Source organism: Aphelocoma coerulescens, chromosome 10, assembly GCF_041296385.1.
Source record: "Aphelocoma coerulescens isolate FSJ_1873_10779 chromosome 10, UR_Acoe_1.0, whole genome shotgun sequence".
NCBI classification, from domain to species: Eukaryota; Metazoa; Chordata; class Aves; order Passeriformes; family Corvidae; genus Aphelocoma; species Aphelocoma coerulescens.
The window spans coordinates 6,297,294-6,318,207 of record NC_091024.1 but is presented as its reverse complement, the minus strand read 5'-3'; the positions used below and the strand labels follow the sequence as shown (position 1 = coordinate 6,318,207).

Genomic DNA, 20,914 nt, shown 5'->3' with positions numbered 1-20,914 from the left:
TTACATTTCTTTTTAGTGGTATAGGGGATTATTAGCAGGCAGGAAAGATGGTGGATTCTATGCCAAACTTTAGAGTTGATCAACACTAATCAATTGGCATTTGTCAAGACCACTGATTTCTGACTGCTAGAGAGAATGATTCTTTCTGCAGTAAATATATAAGCTAAAAATCTTATTTAGAGGGAAAATCACTCTACCATCTTGTTGCTCTTTGCTCTAAAAGCTCTGCTTTTATGGCTACAACAACATGTGTAACTCTACAGCTAAAATGGGACTAATCATATCATGCTTCAAGGCATAATGTGATTGCTTCAAAGGTCAGGAAGAAAATCTGATATTCCACATTTGATCATCTTCAGGGATCAGAGAAGCTCTGTTTAATAATGAGTAGAAATCGGTTTGACTTAGAGTCAATATTCACTATGAGTCAGACTACTAGGTTTGCAAGTTATGGCAGATATTTCCTCACGGGGTAAGAATAGCCACTTGGGAGTTGGAACTGATTGGGAAGAACTGGGGAGAAATGAAATTTGACATAATCCAGTAGTGAATAAAAAATTTTGCAGAGTCAGTCATTTAACCCAAAAGGCAACTCGTTGTAGTGGGGATGCAGCAGAACTTTTGTCACAATGGGAAATAAAAGTTCACCTGGAATTAGCACATGAAAGTCCTTTCTTGCCAGTCCTTAAAAATAATTTCCTAAGACTCTTCATATTTCTTCTAGAAGAATACTCTATATCCAGATATCTCACAGTGTCATTAAGATTTGCTGCTGTCTTTTTCCCAGGGACAAAGTCCTTGATGATGTTCGCCGCCTAATCCAGCCAGGGGATGTGATAGGAAGAACTGTGTTTGATTTGGATGATCCCAGGTGGGTCACTTAAATGGAGTGCTGCAACCAGTGGCCCTGTCAGTGCTGTCAGTGAGATCAGTTTACTTGATCAACTCTGATAAAGGCCAAGAAGTAACACAGGAGGTAAAGGCCTAACAGAGAAAATATCCAGGAGGGATAAATTCCTGGTAGGTGACGGCAGGGAGAGGATTTGTTGTGGAAGTCACTGGAGCAGGAGAGCATCAAAACTTTGACAGAACAAGAATAATCTATATATCAAAGGGGACTGTAGATTGTCCCTGGATATATCTCAATTGCATGCAGTGATTTGGAACAGAGGTGTGCAGACCAGTGCTGGGAATTTTATCTATGAATCCAGCTTTTTTATTCCCTGAAGCAGCATTTCCCATTGAGTGGCTGCACAGCCAGTGTCACAGGTTGTAGATGTACCCTGTTTCATAAGTGTGACACTCTGAATAAAAACCCTAAACATCTGGCATTGTGAACTGCTTTAAGTGCTCAGCTATGGTCTGTGAGAAGATGTAGGACCAGGCAGCTGAGAGGGTTCCAAATTGAAATAAATTGCATTCAGAGGAAGGACAAGTGACTTGGAGAACATTCTTTGGGGTAAAATAGAGGTGAAAGTTTGAGGTAGGAGAAAGTTATGAAGTTGCTTAGGATTAATTTAAGGGTTTCTAAGCAGTTGGAGAAGGAAACTCTACAGATGAGGGAAGAGCAAATACACAGTAATTCTATAAAAGTGCCTTCTGCAATTAATGAAATAATAGGAATAGTCCAGTGGGAAAGTAGCTGGAATAAAGAAAGCAAACATAGATAGTTACAAAAGAGACTACTGGGAAAAGGAAAGATGTGATTTAGAATTAATAAGTAAGAGTAGAGAGAAAAGCTGCATCAGATAGGAAGGTTAGGGATTTGTTCACCTCTTCCTCCTTCCCAGGGTCTTGCTTATAAAAAAATTTTTAGAGCCAATTTTAGCATAAAAATGGTGCTGGGAAAGGCTTGTCTTTGAAGCAACCTGCTACAGGTGTCCTTGCTTTGCTTTACAGCAGTCACTTAAGCCCAGGTGCTCCAGGCTGTCTGACATTTTTCTCCAAGTTTGAGTCGGGAAACCTTCGGAAAGCGATCCAAGTGCGTGAGTAAGTACCCCTGCAGCAGGCCTGTGCCAGGCTGCCTTGGGCTGTGACCACAGCATGGAATGGTGGCCTTCTCCTGGGTTTGGAAAGGGTCAGCCAGGGAAGCAGGTTAGATGATGTGGAGCTTATTATGCCTTCTTAACACCTGGATGTCACGGAAGGAACACGATTAAGAAAACAGAGCTCAAAATATTTGGACAATTATAGTGTGAGTATTTAATGGTGTTTGATGGTGATGCTCACAAAATATCAATCAATTTGACTGCATTGCCTGCTGTCAGCGTGTTCAGTGGCAGACAGGAGGTGTTCATGGCCGCTGCTTTTATTCTTCTTTTATTCTTCTTTACAGGTTTGAGTATGACCTAATTATGAATGCGGATGTGAACAGCAGCCAGCACCACCAGTGGTTCTACTTTGAGGTCTGTGACATGAGGTCGGCAGTTCCCTATCGCTTCAACATCATCAACTGTGAGAAGTTCAACAGCCAGTTTAATTATGGTACGAGCCTTTGGGGAATTGGGGTAGTCTTCTCTTCACAAGAATATCTTCTTAATGCCATAAAGGTTTCCAACTCTCCATGTCTATAAGTTTAAGGGAGACTGTAAATTCAATCTTATCTGTCCTGAAATCCACTGAAAAAGTCACTTTAGATTTGTCAAAGAACCTTTGTCTATCCTCAGGAGGACTGAGGAGCAAACTGGATATTGAGACCTGGGAGGGGATTTGTGGGGGGGAATAAATGTCGCTGTTGTGTTTATAGACCAGAACTGAGGAAGAATGGCACTAGGGTTTGGGAGAGCTGGGGGGGAAAGACAATCTGTTGGAACTGAATGAGCAGCATAGGATTGGAAAGTACTTCTAAGATTTAAATAAATGTGATAATCCTCAAACAAATATCCACGTTTCTTTGGCTTTATCTAGTAAGACATTTTCAGACCTAGTGAAATTTCTGTTGAGATTAATGATAAGAAATATTGTTCCTTGCAGCCTTTGAGCTCCTGTCATGGTTCAGGAGGAAAGCAGCATTGCTCAGGAACAGGCAGGACAAATCCCAGCTTTCAATACCCATTTTAGAAGAGAAATGATTTCTTCTGCAAGGAGACTGTGGATTGAATTCTTAGCTGGCATAGGCTGGGGAATTTTTTTGGTTTGTTTCCATGGAGCTCTGTTAATTTACGCCAGCTCAAGACCTGACTCAGAATGTTTAATAAGTCCATAACATTAGACTTTGCATTCCTCTGAAGCCCTGTGGCTGCAGCCTTTAGCATCACCAGGACAACTCTCTCAGGATCAATGTGCCTATAACAAACAGAATTAGGAGCTGGAATCACTTGTCACTTGTATGTGTGAAACTGGCTGGATGAGTGACATGATGAGTTAAAAGGCATTTACTCTTTAACCCAAAGGGCTGTAGTTCAAGTATTCATATAGATCCCAATTGAAAACGATTTTTTTTTGGGTCATCTTATACTGCTTACCTGAGTTACCCAACAATTCAGTGGGGTGTGTATGGTAGGAACCTGAAAATGAAGGATGTTGATGTCCTGTTTTAAACCACAATTCAATCCTTAATGTAGCCCCTAGTACCTCCACAGCCAGAGATTCAGGCTATTATTGGTGTAAGGTTGTTTGTTATCTGTTAGTTTGGCTGTTGTCAGCACTTATAATCTCATTTTGAGTACCTGAAATTGTACATGACTCACATGTTCAAGCATGCAATGAAAAATATATTTGGAAGAGAAATGTGAAAATACCATCTGGAGTAAGGAGGGTGGCTAAGCCATGGCTTGCTTTTGGCTGGCTTGTTCATGGGGTTGGCTATTAAACAATTCCTCTGTGGGTTCCTTCTGCTGCTCCAAGTGGGCAGGGAAGCTCCAGCTTTTCTGGCTTGGCTGAGGAAGGCTCATTACCCCTTCCAGCACATGCATAACCTTTACACAGAGCAGTGGTAAGATATGCTATTTATTTGTCACATTTCCTCTGCACTTTCCTGGGCTAATGCCCATGCTCTAAGACAAAAAGCCTCCAGTTGTGATGTAGTGCCAAAGTGCCCTGGGTGGCAATTCTTTACAGCTCCTGGCTACTTTTCTGGTTTCCTTTTTTTTTTTTTTTTTTTTTTCGCTTTTGCTCTTGGTTAGATGGCACTAACCATCTTTCAAACCATGAAACTTTGACTTTCAAACCATGACTTTCAAATCAGTAGAAAGGATATTTAATGAAATAGTTGTGGCCAGGAGCAGAGCAAGGCAGGAGGCACAGTCTCCACCTCTCTCCTTTCCCCTTTTTAACTAACTCTATCATGGGAAATAATGGGATTTCATCAGAACCCTGATTTAAGTTTTTCTAAAACTGAACATTTCCACAGGGGAAGTAGAAAGGAGAAACTGATTTTTTTTTTTTTTTTTTAATGAAAATGAGATGGCCAACTAATATCAGCCATTGCTCTGAGACAGTTTCATGTGTGAGTCCTTTGGACTCAGAGAGAAGGGCAGGAGCTGGCATTCGGGATATTGAGACCCCTGCAGACATTGAGCCCCACATCTCTTCTCTGATGAACTGGGAATCTAGAAAGGCCTGTGTCTCTTAAAATCATGGTGGCCACATCCTGGTACCAAACACAGAGCTGGCTCTTGTGCTTAGCTCGCAGCACTGGTTCAGAAAACATCAATACAGAGGTTATTCCTGGCTGTGGCAAGTGCTTCCCCACAGCACAGCCAAAGGTGAGCTGGAAAGGCATTGCTGCTGATAATCCCTGGGTCCAACTGTGCTGGAGAGTTTAACACACAAACCCAGAGGAAGAAGGGAACTGAATAGCTGCTAATGAAAATACAGCATCAGTATTAATGATTTTCAAGCATCACCTCCCCCCAGCACAAGAACAGCCAAGAGAAGGCTCAGGGAGCAACTTATCAGCATGCAAAAATATTTGGGAGGGCATTTTTCTCTTTCTTATATGTGCTCTCACAGAAGTGGTGCCAGCATCATTGCTGGGCTCAGCTGTGGATGTGCTGGGTCCACTGGAGCTGCTGACAGGAGCCTCCCCTGCAGCCCCTCACCAGGGACACCCTGTGCAGAGAGCTCTCCTGGGTTGGGCAGCATCCTCACCTTGCCTTAAAGAGCAGGCAGGTGTGTACAGCCCAGGAAATTGATACAAAAACTGCCTGCAGGTGGGCTGCCTTCACTGAGCTGCGAGTAATGGATGCGCAGCTCAGATCAGAGAAAGCCTCACTCCTCAGGGCATGAAATAGTAATATTTTGGAGGTCAGGAAGAAGTTCATGCTCTGGGATAATGCAGTACAAAGATGGATGTTATTGTTATCAGTATTTGTGACTCGTAGGTGTTATTTAGATCTAATAGGAAGTTTGAAACCTTCTTCTAGTTTTGCTTGCTATTTTCTGAAGGCAGGGCTCTGGATGCACCACACATCACTGATGCTATGGTAGGATTAAGAGTTCAATAATAGTGCATCCAAGTATAAAATATTGGACTAACCAAATTACTGATCTGTCTTAATTCATATTCTTTCCTTTCCCTTTCTCTCTGCTTGTAAACAAAATACTTTGCAAAGGCCAGACGAAAAATTTATTTTTTAATAAACTCCATTCAGCTCATTTCTTCTGGACGGGCTTTTTGTACAGACATGGTTGTCTCAGAACAAAACACAGGGCTTTGGGATGTATTTACTCTGTATAAACTATGAGCAGAGAGAGCACTGACAAAATAATGATACTTCTTGTTTAGCCTTTTCCTTCCCACTCCTGTCTTTTCCAGCCAGGGAAGTCACATCACCTGAAACTGTCTTGTTTTCTGTAGGCATGCAGCTGGTCATGTACTCAGTGAGGGAAGCTTTCCAGGGCAGGCCTCGCTGGATTCGGGCAGGCCAGGAGATCTGCTATTACAAGTAAGTGCACTTTTGGTGAATAATTTGTGCATTCCTTTCTCCACTGTTTCACTCCTGTTAACTGCACTGATGTCATGAGCCTCTCACCACCAGTGCCCCCTATTTCAAATGTCTCTAAATTGGTGCTGGCTCAATGTGTTGTGTGCTTCCAGCTTCAGAAAACAGCTGCAAATGAGATCTCACTATTACGTGCCAGGGAATATGCAGAATTCACTTGCCCAGGAGGAACGAGAAGGAAAAGAAGTACTGTAGTTGGATTTTTCCCCTGTTTAGGAAGAAAAGAGCTGGATGGGATCACTGTTTTTCTGTTGCATACATTGACTTTTGTAAGAGATGATGCAGCAGCTGAGGAGCTAAAGAAAGGGTTGGATATACAACAGTGGTGTAAAGGAGCCCTGACAAGCTCAGTGCTGATATCTGTGCAAGCTTCCTGTTTCAGGCTGGTTTTGCAGTGTGCCAGAGTCTCAGAAGAAAATTCCAAGTTGTCCCAATTTGTCTGTTGTAATTTACTTTTTGAGGGGGTGGAGAGGGATTGAAGGCACAGATTATCCTCTCTCAACCTGGCATCTGTCTACAGCAATTTGAGTAGCTATTTTATTTTGTTTCAAGTACTCTTTGCTAACCTTCATGCACCTGACCGTAACGTTTTCTGCCTCAAAAGCTCACCTACTGTGGTACCTTCCCTTGACATGCCTGTAATCCCGATTTCTCTGAGTATGGGCTTCTGGTTGGGCAGACTTTTCATGCTGGATACCATTGTAGTGGCTTCCCATGTCATTAGCAAGGCAGCTATTGTGCAGTGATTAAACAGCAGCTGACTTCCAAGATTAAGCCATGATTGTGCAATTAAGCCTGTAATCAGATTCTTGTTCTGAATAGATGAGAGAATAGTTTTATTGATTTGGAATATTCTGTGTTTTCTAGCTGTACATTGAATTATATGTCAACATAATTATCTAGGATAACTTGTTGCTGTCTCTCATTTACTGTGTGTTCCTGGTTCTCACATATTTTTGTACACACAAGAATGTGCATGCACACACAAAAATACATTTTCACCTCTACTGAAACCTTAAAGTTTTTATTTCAGTGATCATAAAAGAGATTCTCAGTCATTAGAAATTGTAGGGGGGAGAAATGTGAAAATAGTGTGGTTGAGACTGCTCAGGCTTTGTCTCAGAAGAGGAGGAGATGGGATGGCTACAGTGATATCACACTGCTAGTATTTTGGGGAAGGAGCACACTTCAGTTTCATTCACCCTGGTCTCAGGTATCCTAAGGTGGGGTTGCACATTTTGAAGGGAACCTCATCTAATTATTGTTACCAGGAGTTACTAATAAACCAGGAATTATTAATAAATATGGGAAAAGAGTGATATAGTTTCAAAAATAGAGGAACACAAACATGCTCTTACTTGTTTTTGCAGCAGGGCCTTTGCTGAGAGACACCTCTGAGCTGAAGGACAGGGGGAGGAAGAGCTCATTGGTGAGATGTCTGTGTGAAGCAGGTTGGCTGATCTTTGGCATTCATCTTCCCTGAAGATGGGGCAGTTCACTCGTAAAGATGAATGTTGTGGCACAGCTGTGTCACTGTGTACCTTTTCTCATACGTATCACAAGAGCTTTTATGTTGTGGAGAATATTAGCAGAGCTCTTGTCAAAAAGTAGCTGAGTGACACTTCTGCTCCATTTTATTGCCTCTCTGTGAAGTGACAGGATACACCCATGATAAACAGTTGCAGTTACAATCAGATCATCTCATTCTCTTGCTGTCTTGGCAGCTTTTATGCACTGAATAATATTCCTTTCTGGCAAATTATTTAAGGAACAATGGCAGCTGAGTGTTGAATTGGTGACAATGTGCTTGTGCCTTTGGTTTCATGGCTCATTCTAAGCTTATTATCCAACCTCCAGCCTTTTCAGAAAATAGGCAGGTCGGGTAGTAATGAGGTACATGGAGTGTTTTGTTCTCACATCACCACTAAAAACTTGGCTGTTTAGTGATCATAATGATGTCAGAACTAGGTCTTCTCTTTCCAGCATCTTTATAATCACATTGAATGAAATAAACATCATAATATTAGCAGGTCACCTCTAATGATATCTGTGAGAGGGTGAGACATCCATCTCACTCTCAGAGCACCTGGCCTTTGCAGTACGACTGAACACCTTAATGGCACAATGGCTGGGGCAATATTCTGCTTTGACTGGGATTCTGCCTGAAATGTTGACAACAAAAATACCTTATTATGGATTTGGCCTTTGAAAAGGAAGTTTTGTTGTGCGTTTTCCACTTGCCAACGTGGCAGACCCCAAAATAGCAGCCATGCCCAATACATTGATAAATACTGCTTTTTATGGTGTGAACCAGGGTGTTACTGAAGCATCTTGCACTTAATAGCCACACTTAGAGATGTAAGGAGGTCAAGACATGGAAAATGGGGACACCAAACTCCAGGTGGGAAGTATTTTTGACCAAGGGAATACATCAGCAGATTAGAAGAGATAAACATTTTACTTTCCATTTGAACTGTGTTTTGAAGTGGCCCAGAAGTCAGGGATATTGATACTTTCTTTGCCCATTTTAGTCTAAGCTGAAAATGCCATATTCCATCATCTAACAGTGCTTTTTACTGCACTAAATGCTGCAGATAGGAAGTCTAAAGACTAGATGGCCAGGAGACATTGTTCCTGAATCACTTGGTGCTTTTGAATTCCTCAGTTACAACCCAGCTCCTTTCCTGCCTGCATCTTTGTCCAGGTTGCTTCACCTATGTCAGTTTCCCCCCTTACAAAGGGTGGAAAATTAGAGTCACTTATCTACCACCCAAAGAATATAATAGATAAATGGGGAAGCATGTTTTAATTAGATAGTGTTTGCAAAATATTTTTTTAAACTCAAAAATTATCTTGCAGAGTGAAAGATAAGTAGCATTATAATTATTATTAATTAACTCTTCATCACTACTGTGCTGGAAATATAATACTTGTGTGGTTTTTTTTTCCTGACAGAGAGCAGCAAGCAAAGTGGTTTCACTACCACAAGATGACTGAAAGGCTCAGGAGATACAGCTTGTGTGTTCATTGAGAAGACTGTGCATTGGTCTCTTTTTTACTTCCCAATAACCAGTGTGTTATCTTCTAGAAAGCATCAGAGGCTTTCAATGTGTTTTTGAAAGAGAAGACAAATAAGGTAGTAGGGGCCAGATGTTGCCAGAATCCTTTTTTCCTTTCCATTTCCTTGTTTGTTACTTTAGGCTCCATGCTGATATGGTAGGGTGTCATGATGAAAAAGTGGTGAGGAACTAAAAAACATCAATCCTGGTGGAGGAAAAAGGAAGCAGTAGAGCTATTTTGGCTTGACAGCAGTAGGAGGAGAGGGAGGCACAGAGGAAAAAAATTTTTTTTAAATTTTTTTTTTAAGGTTTCTTTTAAAAGTACTCAGAGCTACTGCTTTGTATGATGGCTTGTGAGGAGACCAGATTATATGCAGTAAAAGTACAAGATCATTTACACTGCTTACACACAGGGGTTTTTTCTTTTTAATGCGTGAGTGAAGAATACTGAAGCCTCCCAAAGCCACCTGTAAACTTCCTGTTACTGCCAGATAGCTTGCTATATGTGAGGAATGAGACAACTCTTAGTAGAAATTAAAACAATTTATTAAAACAGAAAAATTGAAAAATTGCAAAAATTGGCAAAATATAAAAATTTGGGATCCTAGTGGCTCAGGAGCTATGCCCCAGGAGCGCAGGGATTCAGGATCTTCAGGCTTAGACAGCACTGCACCTCAGGTAGAGGAAAAAAAAAAAAAGAGCTTGCAGTGCTAGGCTGGTCAAAAAGAAATATATTTCTAAAAGGCTCCTGGAAAGGAGTAGGTTTCTCCAGCACTGAACTCAACTGGAGAGGAAGGGAAATGAGGAGGGGGCGTGTCTTTCTCTTGCAGTTTTATAGCCTTTGCTCTGCCCACAGCCCACCCACTGCCCGCCCCTTTGGTTTAAGGTGATTGGTGTTTTCCCTTTGACAGATTATCTCTGTCCACCAATGGCTCACCCTTGTCAGAGGGGTGGTATCAGTTGAGATAAGGGTCATTAAAATTCAGGTTGCTATGGAGCTTACAGGGTAATGGCTGTGGGGGCTGGGCTGTTTGTTGGAACTGGGGTTTTGAAATCTTCTTTGGAACCAAAGTACAAGTAAAAACATAAAAAAATACATCCAACACATCTTAAAACACTTGTAAAAATATATAGTAAACATAGGAAAGGTAACTCTTATGGTGTACAAGTGATTAATGTTTGAAAAGGGATTTTAACTGGGGAACTTTTAACTGGGGATTTTTTACTGGGAAGGGCACAAATGAACAGCTTGGAACGAGTGAAAACCAAAATAATAAAACTTGATTTGTGTACCTGGGCTGATGGGTTAATTTTAACATTCAATTTAAAAGTATTTAACTCAAAATTAATTAAAGCACTTAATATGCAAAGACCAAGCACTAATAGGGATTTTATGTATGACATATAGATGGAAGCAGGTGTCAAGAAGTGATCCAAAGGTCTGGAAATGTCTTTTCTGGGTGGTTAGTTAGGTGGAACAGCAGAGACGCTCAGAACAAGGATGAAATGTGCTGCTGAGCAGTGCTGTGCATCCCTTCCCTAGCCTGGGGATCATGTCTGAGCAGGCAGGAGTAAGGAATGCTGAACTACCAGTGTGCCATCAAGGTCAGAGGTGTTTCCTGCTACAAAACCCTTGGGTTACGTGGCCAGACACTTTTGGCTGCAGAATTACAGACTACAGAAGGAGAAGCCTTTACTTTGGAGTATTAGGGACAGGTGGGAATTGTGTTAGGGACAGGTGGGAATTGTGTCTGTGTGAGATATTTAGGCAGTACCTGCCTGCAAAGACCTACTTCCTCCCACACCTCTAACCACAAATGTGAATTTGGAGGGGAGGACTTAGAAGAATTCAGCACTTTTGTGACACTCTTTATGAATAAGATCTAACCTTCCAAGTGACACTGAGTATAATAGAGGCCATGGAGATGAGCATTTTCCTACTGCACTATGCAGGAAATGGTTCTTAATTATCCTTCCTTGTCAAAATTAATAGGAACTATATTAAATGTCATTGTTCTGACTTCAAGAAATACCAGATTTTAACCCTTGATCCACTGAAATACATCTATAAATGCTACTAAGTACATGATTCTATATTTGTGGGTTTATTGAATTTTTTTTTCTCTCAGAGTCTTTGTCCAGTATTAAGGTGCTTTATTTACAAAGGGCATGTTGGGGTAAAGGGTTCAGCTGAGAATAAAATCATAGGCTTTTCAGGTTGCCACTGTGACTCAGTGTTCCTGCACTCTCTATCGATCCCTTTGGTGTCACGCACCCCACATGTTCCTAGCTACTGAATCCAAGTGAAAACCTAGCAGCATTGTATTGCGTCTCCCTTATGAAAAAGAGCTGATTATTTTGGAGAATTTGACAAGAATAATTATCTCTTCTCTCCTCCCCTTTGAATAAAAATAAACAGCAGCAAAATAAACTAGTATTGTAAAATTCAGGAGCTGAAATTGCATCTTTTGGTTGCTTCTTCTATTTTGCATTTTAATGCAACATTGATGATAACATTTGTCAAAGAAACCTCACAGTCCTTCAGAATCAGAAGGTTTGGCAACAGCATAATTGGTGCAATGTGGGAAAAATATTGTTTGAAATGTACTTATGGATGCAATTTTCTCTGAGGCTTCTCCCTAAAGCGCATGATTTGTCACTTCATCTATGCTGAAAGAAAACTTTCTTACTCAGCCTGAAGTCATCTCTTCATCAGGATAAGTCTCCTGCAACAGATCAGGTCCTGACACTAGGCTGAGAAGCTAGCTATAAGATTTTGTAGTTTTATTGAAGGCAGTGTCAAGGATTTGTGTGCCCTCTTAGACCTTGTCAGTGTTGACCAGCCCCCCCAGAGCTCTGTTGTAGTGAGGCTTCAGCTCAGTCACTGCTGTGTCCCTGCTTTGCTACAAAACCTGCTCTGGACCCTGACCCATGAATTGACCTGCTCTCTGGGCCCAGACCTGCTCTAGCACCACAATCTTGTCTGATGATCTGGAGCTGTGGTTGAACCCCTCTGCTGTCCCTGGGCAGGCCCTGATTGGGTGCTGTGGGAGATGACCATGCCTCAAGTGTTCCCTGATCTTCTGGCTTCCATATCAAGCTCAGCTCCCTCTTTTTAGGGAGCAGCTGGTCCTCACTGGTCCCTGAGAGAGAGAGAGAGGCTCAAATCTTCAAAAAAGAGAGATACAAAGAGGAATTTTTTGGTACATCACAACTGGCAAATGAATGAAGTATCTTCTCCTTCATGCCCAGTCTCTACCCAAACCCACTCTCCTCCTCTTCCTATTTGGCAAAGGGCCTTTGATGGCATCTGAAATATTTTTATGTATGTCCTATTTATTATTTATTTTCATTAGGGAAATATCACTTTTCTCCTGTGGTAGAACTGAATAGTTGTTTTGGTAGGGTATCCATATTTTCTGAATTTCCAGGCTTTTTGCAGAGTATTTTCTTGTAGCATTGTTCAGGGCTGTGAATAGGAACCTGCATCTCTGAGCAAGATAATGTGGATATCTGCAGAAATACAGCAGTTTTAGCTGAATGTATAGTTTAAATGTGTTTGGACTCTGCTATATGAGCTACTATTAGCTGACTGATTCTTTATTTGCATCTTAACAAAATGAAGCATTAATGGATGTTATTTTCCTAGGAGAGTGCTCCCATCCCTCAGCAGCATGTGACTGGCTGTGCCCTGCACTGCCACGTGCAGTTCTGCCTCCTAACTTCTGCTGGGCTTTGTGTCCTCTTGTGTGGATGCTTCTCTGAATGCTTATTTTTCCCATGGCTGCTTCAAATGCATATCTAGAAGTGAAAAGCATTTACTTTCCTCCTCTTTCTCTTCTTCCAGAAACCACTACCGCTGCCGTGCAGCTGCAGGAGGAGGCGTGAGGGGAAGGTTCTACTACACACTCACCTTCAGCATCAGGTTCCCTCACAAAGATGATGTCTGCTACCTGGCCTACCATTACCCCTACACCTACTCCACTATGATGGTAATACTGATGTGTCCACCTAGATAAGAGAATGGCCCTGGCAGGATGGAGCTGCTTGGGTATATGTAGATTTTGAGATGATATAGAGGATTGTTCTCACACGTCCTCATCCCTGGGAGTGTTCAAAGTCAGGTTGGATGGGGCTTTGAGCAACATGGTCTAGGGAAAGGTGTTCCTGCCCATGGCAGGGGGGTTGGAACAAGATGATCCTTAAGGTCCCTTCCCACTGAAACCATTCTGTGATCATGATGGTGTAATTGCCTTGTTTACGGCTGCAGCTCCTGCCAGAAGTCCAGAATGTTGCTGGAGAAAAGAAATTTCTCTGTGGGATAAGCTGAGTACAAGACATTAGTGCTTATACCAGTCATAGTACAGACCAAAGGTGCTCCATTCACTTGGGGCTGTGGGATCCTCCTCCTGAAGGGCTGGGAAGCAGGGGGCTAAACTTAATGACAACTCAGATGTGCTGCCTGATCTTCCACCTGACACAGGGTAACAGCTCAGCTTTCAGAGCTGCACCCAGCCTTAACCAGGCTGCTGGACCTCATGTGATGCTTTACCAGCTCTTTCCTCGGTGCCAGCTGGTGTGTCAGTAGGAATTTATGACACTCCCACCAGTGCTGTCAGTACAGAAACTAAAAGAATACAAGTCCAAAGCATAAATTTAATTATTGAGCTGTATCAGTTTTTTTGCTGGGGATGGGTTTGTTTTCCATGGCCTTTTCTGGCCAGAGGTGGATGGTAAGGGAATTTTCTGGGAAATGCATCCAATGTGCTTTCTCTATAATTGATGTAGGGGAGACCAGGGTCTGAAGGGGAGGTAGGATGAAAGAAATGAAATGAATAGTTCTGGGAGTAGCTCTGCTTTGTTGCTAAAGATGAGAAAGATGTTACTTCAAATGAAACCACACAGTTCCAGTAGATCAGTTTTCCTTCCTTCTCTCCTCAGTTTCCATTGTCAACATATTTTGTTTTGGGCAATACATGTCGGTGTGGGTTGGGGGAGTTTGAGGTTGCTCCATTTTTTGTAATGGTATCAGTTTGCCATGACCAGGTATTGGAGGCTGTGCTTTCCAGGGGACAGTGCCCTCCCCCTGGACTCACTGTGCACACCAGCAGAGTGAGGCGTAGATTGATTCCCACTCAAGAAAATCTCTTGTCAACTGTTGTGCACCTATTATAGGCATTCAAAGAAACTGCTTCCAGTATCTGGGGGAAGGCCAGTCCAGCCTTCAGTCCAAAACATGTCTGTCAGCCCACTTCTCATCAGTACTTCACCAGTTGCTCCTAGAATTCCATGGGGAAGACTGTATGCTCCAGTGGTGGGGTTTGACCTTTAGCCTGAAGGCACACATACCTACAGTCTGCAGGGTAAAAAACAAATGCAGTACTGAAGAATTAGTTGGACTTATTCACCACCATACTTTTCCACATAAATGCAGTACCTCATCATTATTTTACTGTTATTGATTTCTATCTTCTGCTGGCACAAAGCAAGAGAGACTTGGAGAGTTTGTGTGCTCTGGGAATCACTGAATATCTCACCTGCTCCTGAATGAATAGAATAGAGATGAAAAAGATGTTATTCCTAGGCTTGCAGGACCAGATCTTTAAATATTTCACTGTCTCTTCAAATAAAATGCTCATTGAAGTTAAAAGAAATTTTGCCCCGGGAAAAGTTTAAATGAACTCAGATCCAATAAGGACCATAAAGTTTGGTAAATGAGAATTGTGGATGGAAAAGATTGATAGATTGTCATGCCCAGCTCTAGCCAAAGCAAAATGATTACTTCTAATAATTCTGAAAGACTTCTTTGCTTGGGCTAATTTAAAATGTCAAGTGATGCACTATATGCTTTTCTATTTTACTTTTATTTCCACAGTAAATAAACTAAACCAGGTTTGTGCATCAGTAGATTGCATTTTAAAGCATTTGTCCACTGGTGAAGTGTGTTGGTTTTACATATTAATAATAAATTAAAAGTGATTATGAACCCAAGGGCTCAATTAAATACATAGTGCTTTGGGGAAGAAGATAAACTTGTATATGGAGTTAGTAATTTGAAAATGTTTTTAAATATCATATATATTTAATGGTTATAGGTATATTTGCAGGAAATATTGCAGAATCCTATTTGAACTGGATGCACTCTGCAGTTCATTACTTCTTGTCCATTAGTAATTACATTTCTTTTATGAACAGTAATTTATCTATTTTTACATCACAGTATTAATTGTTTTGATATCTAGCTGAAATCTCTGTGGTAGCTATACCCAATTAAGTTTCACTGAGTACCAGGAACATAAGTAAATGATGATATTGAATTCTCTGTATCTATGTGAGACTGTTAACTGCATCTAATAATTAAATTTACTTTATAGACCTGTATTTTAATTGTTTTATAAGATGGCTGACTGTAAATTTCAGTTCTATGTTTACATGGCTCTGTCTGGATGCTGGGAAGGCAGTCTAAAACATTGTGAGCTCCAAGGTTTGAGGAACAGGAATGTGGTGTCACATAAATGTGGATTAAAATGTAACCCTGACTTACAAAAACAAACCATCACCATGTGAGGGTCATTGAGTCAATTGATGTGGTTTAGTTACTGTTAGGACAAGTGTGCTCACTGCACCTCTTCCTACCAACTGGGAGAAAACTGGTGTTCCACAACACTCAGCAACACCCTGCAGTGGCATTACTCACACTCATCCTGCCACTTGCAATTGCAGTGTAAACAGAGAACTACACTTCATCTGGTGTGTGGGTGACAAGTGGCTCTGTGTCTAATGAGGCAATCGTAATTTCTTCCCAAAAGTCTTTCTTCTAAGCTGCCAGTTCCTTTTCTCAAATTTCTCAAGAAGCTGTTGGACTGAAGAATTGTTTAAAACTGTCATAAACTTTGGGGGTGGGGAGAAAATTTCCCTTTTAAATAACTTCTTGGAAAGAATCTTCAGATTTCCTACTACTGATTGTACAAAATGTTGTTTCGATATAAACTTTTTGGCTGCCTCTCATAATGATATGGAGTTGTCACTGAGTTTCAATGGCATGTGCTTGACAGCTAAGCAATCAATTCTGTAAATGTTAAAAAACTGGTGAGTTTTCTCACGTTTCTACAAAACCCCTATTAAAACATAAAGAGTAAATGCTTCTCTTTTGGATTTCATGCATGCATAAATATTTCATTATGCTAACAAAAACACCTAGGAACTGTTCAGGCATAATCATAGAATAGTTTGGGCTGGAAGGGACATTTAAAGGTCTTCTGGTCCAAACCCTCTGTAACAAAAAGGGACACTCTCAAGTAGACCATGATATAAGAGTAAATATTCTGTGCAGCTTCAGTGAGCTGGGATGCACTGTGAATGTCTTGTGCATATTTGTGGGATGTAAAAGGTGGTGATATTAACTGGCAGAAGAGAGGAGCTGGGAAGTTAGGAAGATATGAAATTAGTATCAATAATAATATACAGCTACTGGAATAAAATCGGGTTTTATGGAGTGTGAACTCCTTTATAAATCTGCTTCCTTGCTTCTTTTTCAGTCCCATCTTGACGTCCTGGAACAAACTAGGAACCGTAAGAAGGTTTACTGGAGGCAGCAGACACTCTGCCAGACTCTAGGAGGAAATCCATGCCCATTGCTCACAATCACTGCCATGCCTGAGTCTAAAAACAGAGATGACCTGGAGCAGTTCTGTAAGTAGCCCAATGAAGCAGTAAAAAAGATGCTGGTGAGTTGTGCTCATGTCAGCAGTGACAATAACAACCTCTTTTGTGAACATGCTGATTTCCTTGTCTTTCTCATTTTGGAAAAAGAAATATAAATATGAGGAATAGCCAATTATGATGCTTTTTACAAATTACAGGTTTGCATGGAGGAGGGAGGAGAACCGATACCATTTTGTACTGCTAATTTCTCTTCAATGATCTGAAACATTTGAAAAGTTCAAAATCAACTATCTCCTACAGCATTTGAAAAGTTCAAAATCAACTGAATGATCTGAAATGATCTGAAACATTTGAAAAGTTCAAAATCAACTATCTCCTACAGCATTTGAAAAGTTCAAAATCAACTGAATGATCTGAAATGATCTGAAACATTTGAAAAGTTCAAAATCAACTATCTCCTACAGCATTTGAAAAGTTCAAAATCAACTGAATGATCTGAAATGATCTGAAACATTTGAAAAGTTCAAAATCAACTATCTCCTACAGCAAAAAACTGCGAAAAACTAATTCAACAAGATTTTTTTTTTTTTTTGGTGTTTCATGTTCCCTATTGAAATGATTTATGTATTGTGAGGTCTTAAATTTGAAAAAAAACTGCCAAAACCAAGATAACTCATCCAACTGGACAAGCAATTGAAGTGTTCTGGTGAAATTCCAGTTCCTCCAGTGTGCCCAGTAGATCCATCTGGACACAATATAGCTCCTTGCATTCTGTCTGAGACCATACTGACAATGTACTGTTTAATAGCAAATATTATAATTGCCATTTTATATCTAGAGCTGGTTGTTTTTCATTGTGAGAGCCAAAGATTTAGACCTTCAGTGGCCTTGATGAACACTTTCTGTAACTCAACAGCAAGTGATGAGATTCTGATTAGCATCACATTGGGTTAGCTTTGATTTTAGAGCCTAAATCATTAATGACTTATATGTAGGCTGATTTTTTTTTTTTCTGAAATCAGGAACAAGGTATACAGTGGGTTTTGGTTTTTTTTTTTTTTAATCTCTTCACACATAAGACAGGTTGAGACCTTTGAGGGATTGTGAATATTTAAATTGTCTTAAGATCTTTTTGGATGCTAAATGAATAGTTTTCATTACCTCACTTAAATACTAAGCTAGAAGAATCCAACGGGATTCTGTGACATGAACCACAGTTCTCATTGCAGACTTCCCCTTCTAAACTAAAAGGGAGCTCAAATATGAGAGTTGGTGAAAACTGCTCTCTTTTTTGGTCCAGGTTTAGAGCAGAGTGACTGCAGCGATGCTGACATTCCAGTGTTATCATCCACTGCTCATACCTTTTTACTGTAACAACTTAATTACAAATTCAGCTTTTACCCTGGATTAGCAAATTTATATAATGAACATGCTTTTCTTGGTTGAAATATTAAAGCAAAATAGCCGAGTACAGGCTACATGGGAACTTATAATGTACATGCACAGCTTTAATTGTGGCTGCCCGTGCCTGGCTTGAAGAGAGAATTCCTGCCCTTAAGCACTTTTGTTCTGTGATAATGATGATACAGAAAACCAGTGGGTGGGAGTTGTGGAGGGGGAGATTGGTTATCCAAAGCAGCCTCTGGCACATGGCAGGTGATCACCTGGTCAGATGTTATTTGCTGACACCTCATGGCAGAAGATCTCAAGGGGGCAACTGAAAGTAAGTTGGAATATTTTATTTGAGGGTTGGAGCCATCTGGAAGAGGCATAGAGTGAACACATTTTTCTGCCCAAGTGAGAAGCCTTTTCCAATGGTGGTATGAAGCAAAAGCTGAGCTAATGTTTGGGTTTATCTAAGCAAGGGCTTGGAGTGAGTCAGTCACATGATGAGTCAATACCCTAAACACTGGACTTTAGCTCTTTTGGCTTTGAAAGGACTTCCTGAGAGGAGTGTTTTGGCATAGGAGAGAAAAAAAAAACAAACAAAACAACAACCAACCAATTTCAAGGAAGTATTGTGATATAAATATGACGGTGTTGGGAGGCATGGCCATTTTCTGGATCACTGTATTCTCAGAGTATATTAGACTGCTTTTTGCAGTGTTAGAAGAGAGCCTGGCAGGTTTTCAAAGGTCATTAACCTGTCTGCAAAGACAAGGCTTGGCTTGCTTATTCAGCACAGGTTTGCTGAAAGCTTCATAAGGCATCTATGAACAACTTGGACAGATACTTCTTCTGAATGCTTCAGCCTGTTTAATATACTGCATCTGGGTTCAAATCCCAATTATGTGGCTTTATTTTCAATAGAAATAAATATCTCCTGCCTTGTGGTAATATGTGAAGCCAGTGGGAGCTTGTAGTTCTCCCTGAAATGCCATGAAATCCTGTGCCACTAAACCCTCCCTCTGAAGCCTTGCACTACAATAGGATTGCAGCCTTCCTACATCTATCCATGAACCCATGGAACTCCATCAGAGCAGAACATGGAGAAACCCCAGATGTCCAACTGAAATAAAAATTTTTTGGGAGGAAGACATTGTCAAGGCAACACAGCTTCACTCAAGTTTTCAAGACTGTAAAAGTAAACACCAATACTCTTAAGTGATGAAAATATTTATTGTTTTATCAAGTGGAAGAACAGCAAGGCAGCACACCATGTTTTATGCTGTGGGGATGCCTCTAGGCAAATCTGAATAATCATGTATGTGCTTATTTTGTTTGAGTAGCTTGGATAATTATGGCTTTTGGGGACGCACTTGGTCTAATTTGTGCTGCTTTGTGTGGCTTTGATCAGCAATTACTTCTCAGTTTCCTCATTTTGTATGACATACCCATCTTTCTGTGAAGTGTTTTGGCTGATGGAAGGACCTGTTTGTCAATGTTTTCCATGCTAAAAACATAACTTAGAGCTAAATATGAAGAGACCAAAGGGTGGAGGATTTCCCTGCAGTAACTCCAATGACTTTGTAAAGTCTCCATGCATGGGTATTTCAGCTTGAGAAGGAACATGGAGTTCCAGCACTGGGGAATTTGGCACATGGATAACGAATATAAATGGACAGCACATGTTTTTTCCATCTGATTCTGTCCAATTTAATAGTTTTCATGAACTATAGTCATTTTGATTTCCTATCCAATTTATTTGGCTTTTGTTACATGTGTTAATCCATACCTTGAGAGTTTCTTTCCAACAATGCCATTGGCACAAATCACACCAGGACTTTGTAGCTTCTGCACATGATCATACTGAAATACTCTAAATCCTTCTCAAGTATAGACACATGGGGATAAGGACACATCATGGATGAGGAGGCATTGGGTGGCTGAGGAGTACTGAGAAGGCAGCAGGATCAGCCTGGTAGGAGTGCAGTGGGAAGGAGTTATTTTGTATTGGAGATGCTGATGGAGTGGGAGCGGCCCAGGGAGAGTGAGGGCATGGCATCCTCTGTGTCAGCTGTGCTTTATTTCTCTTCCTCAACTCTTTCAGATTATTCTTGTCAGGCTTTTGATTAATGTGGTCCTAGGATGGTTAAATTTGTCTGAGTTAAATTTATTAACGTGCACCTTGTTAATAGGAAGCACAAGCCATGCTGAAGGGAAGAAAAATGGGCTGCTTCTTTCCTTCATTATGCCTTGTTTGTGTGAGGCTTTGATATGCACTTTAGGCTCCTTTCTCCTTCCTCTCTTTATATCTGCCCTTTATGTGACAGTGGTGTACTGAATAATTTTTAATAAATGCTCAGTTCTGGAATTGATACAAAGAAAGAAAGAAATTAGCTGGGAACTCTTTGGCTTCCTGTGCTTTGACTCGCAGTCATTCAACCCCTCAGTTACAAACAGCACGACCTCCACTCAAACTTGATCCATGTCTGTGGGTACCTGGGGCTGGTCAGTGGTCCCTGCTGTGCTTTGCAGCTCCACAGACTTGAACAAATAGAAACAATCTTGTTTTTTGTGGTTGCTGCTTAATTTTAAACTTGCCCTTCCTGCTATCATATGAAGACTGAGCATCCAGCTAGTAGGGATGACTTTACTACCCGTTCTAACTGCAGTATCCTCCATGGTCTTGTGATAAAGGTAAAGCCATTCTGACTATGCATGGGTGGCTTTATTTCTGGCTATGTTAGGTCTGCCTGATGAGAGTTAAAGGGGCTTTTGAAGGGAGGGCAATTCCCAACGTCTTTCAGAGCATTCTCAAATCAATGCAGAAACAAGGAGAAAGATAAAGCTTCCAAATCTTGG

General features: G+C 40.9%; 1 protein-coding gene across 1 annotated transcript in view; it reads left to right on the top strand.

Moving 5' to 3' along the window:
- AGBL1 (AGBL carboxypeptidase 1) overlaps nt 1-20,914 on the top strand; it is a 224,748-nt gene that overhangs the window by 20,184 nt on the left and 183,650 nt on the right. Inside the window, exons 8-13 of the mRNA XM_069026089.1 lie at nt 788-871; nt 1,900-1,989; nt 2,336-2,484; nt 5,801-5,888; nt 12,852-12,996; nt 16,543-16,696. Of these exons, the coding sequence (XP_068882190.1) occupies nt 788-871; nt 1,900-1,989; nt 2,336-2,484; nt 5,801-5,888; nt 12,852-12,996; nt 16,543-16,696 (710 nt within the window). The remainder of the gene's footprint in view (nt 1-787; nt 872-1,899; nt 1,990-2,335; nt 2,485-5,800; nt 5,889-12,851; nt 12,997-16,542; nt 16,697-20,914) is intronic.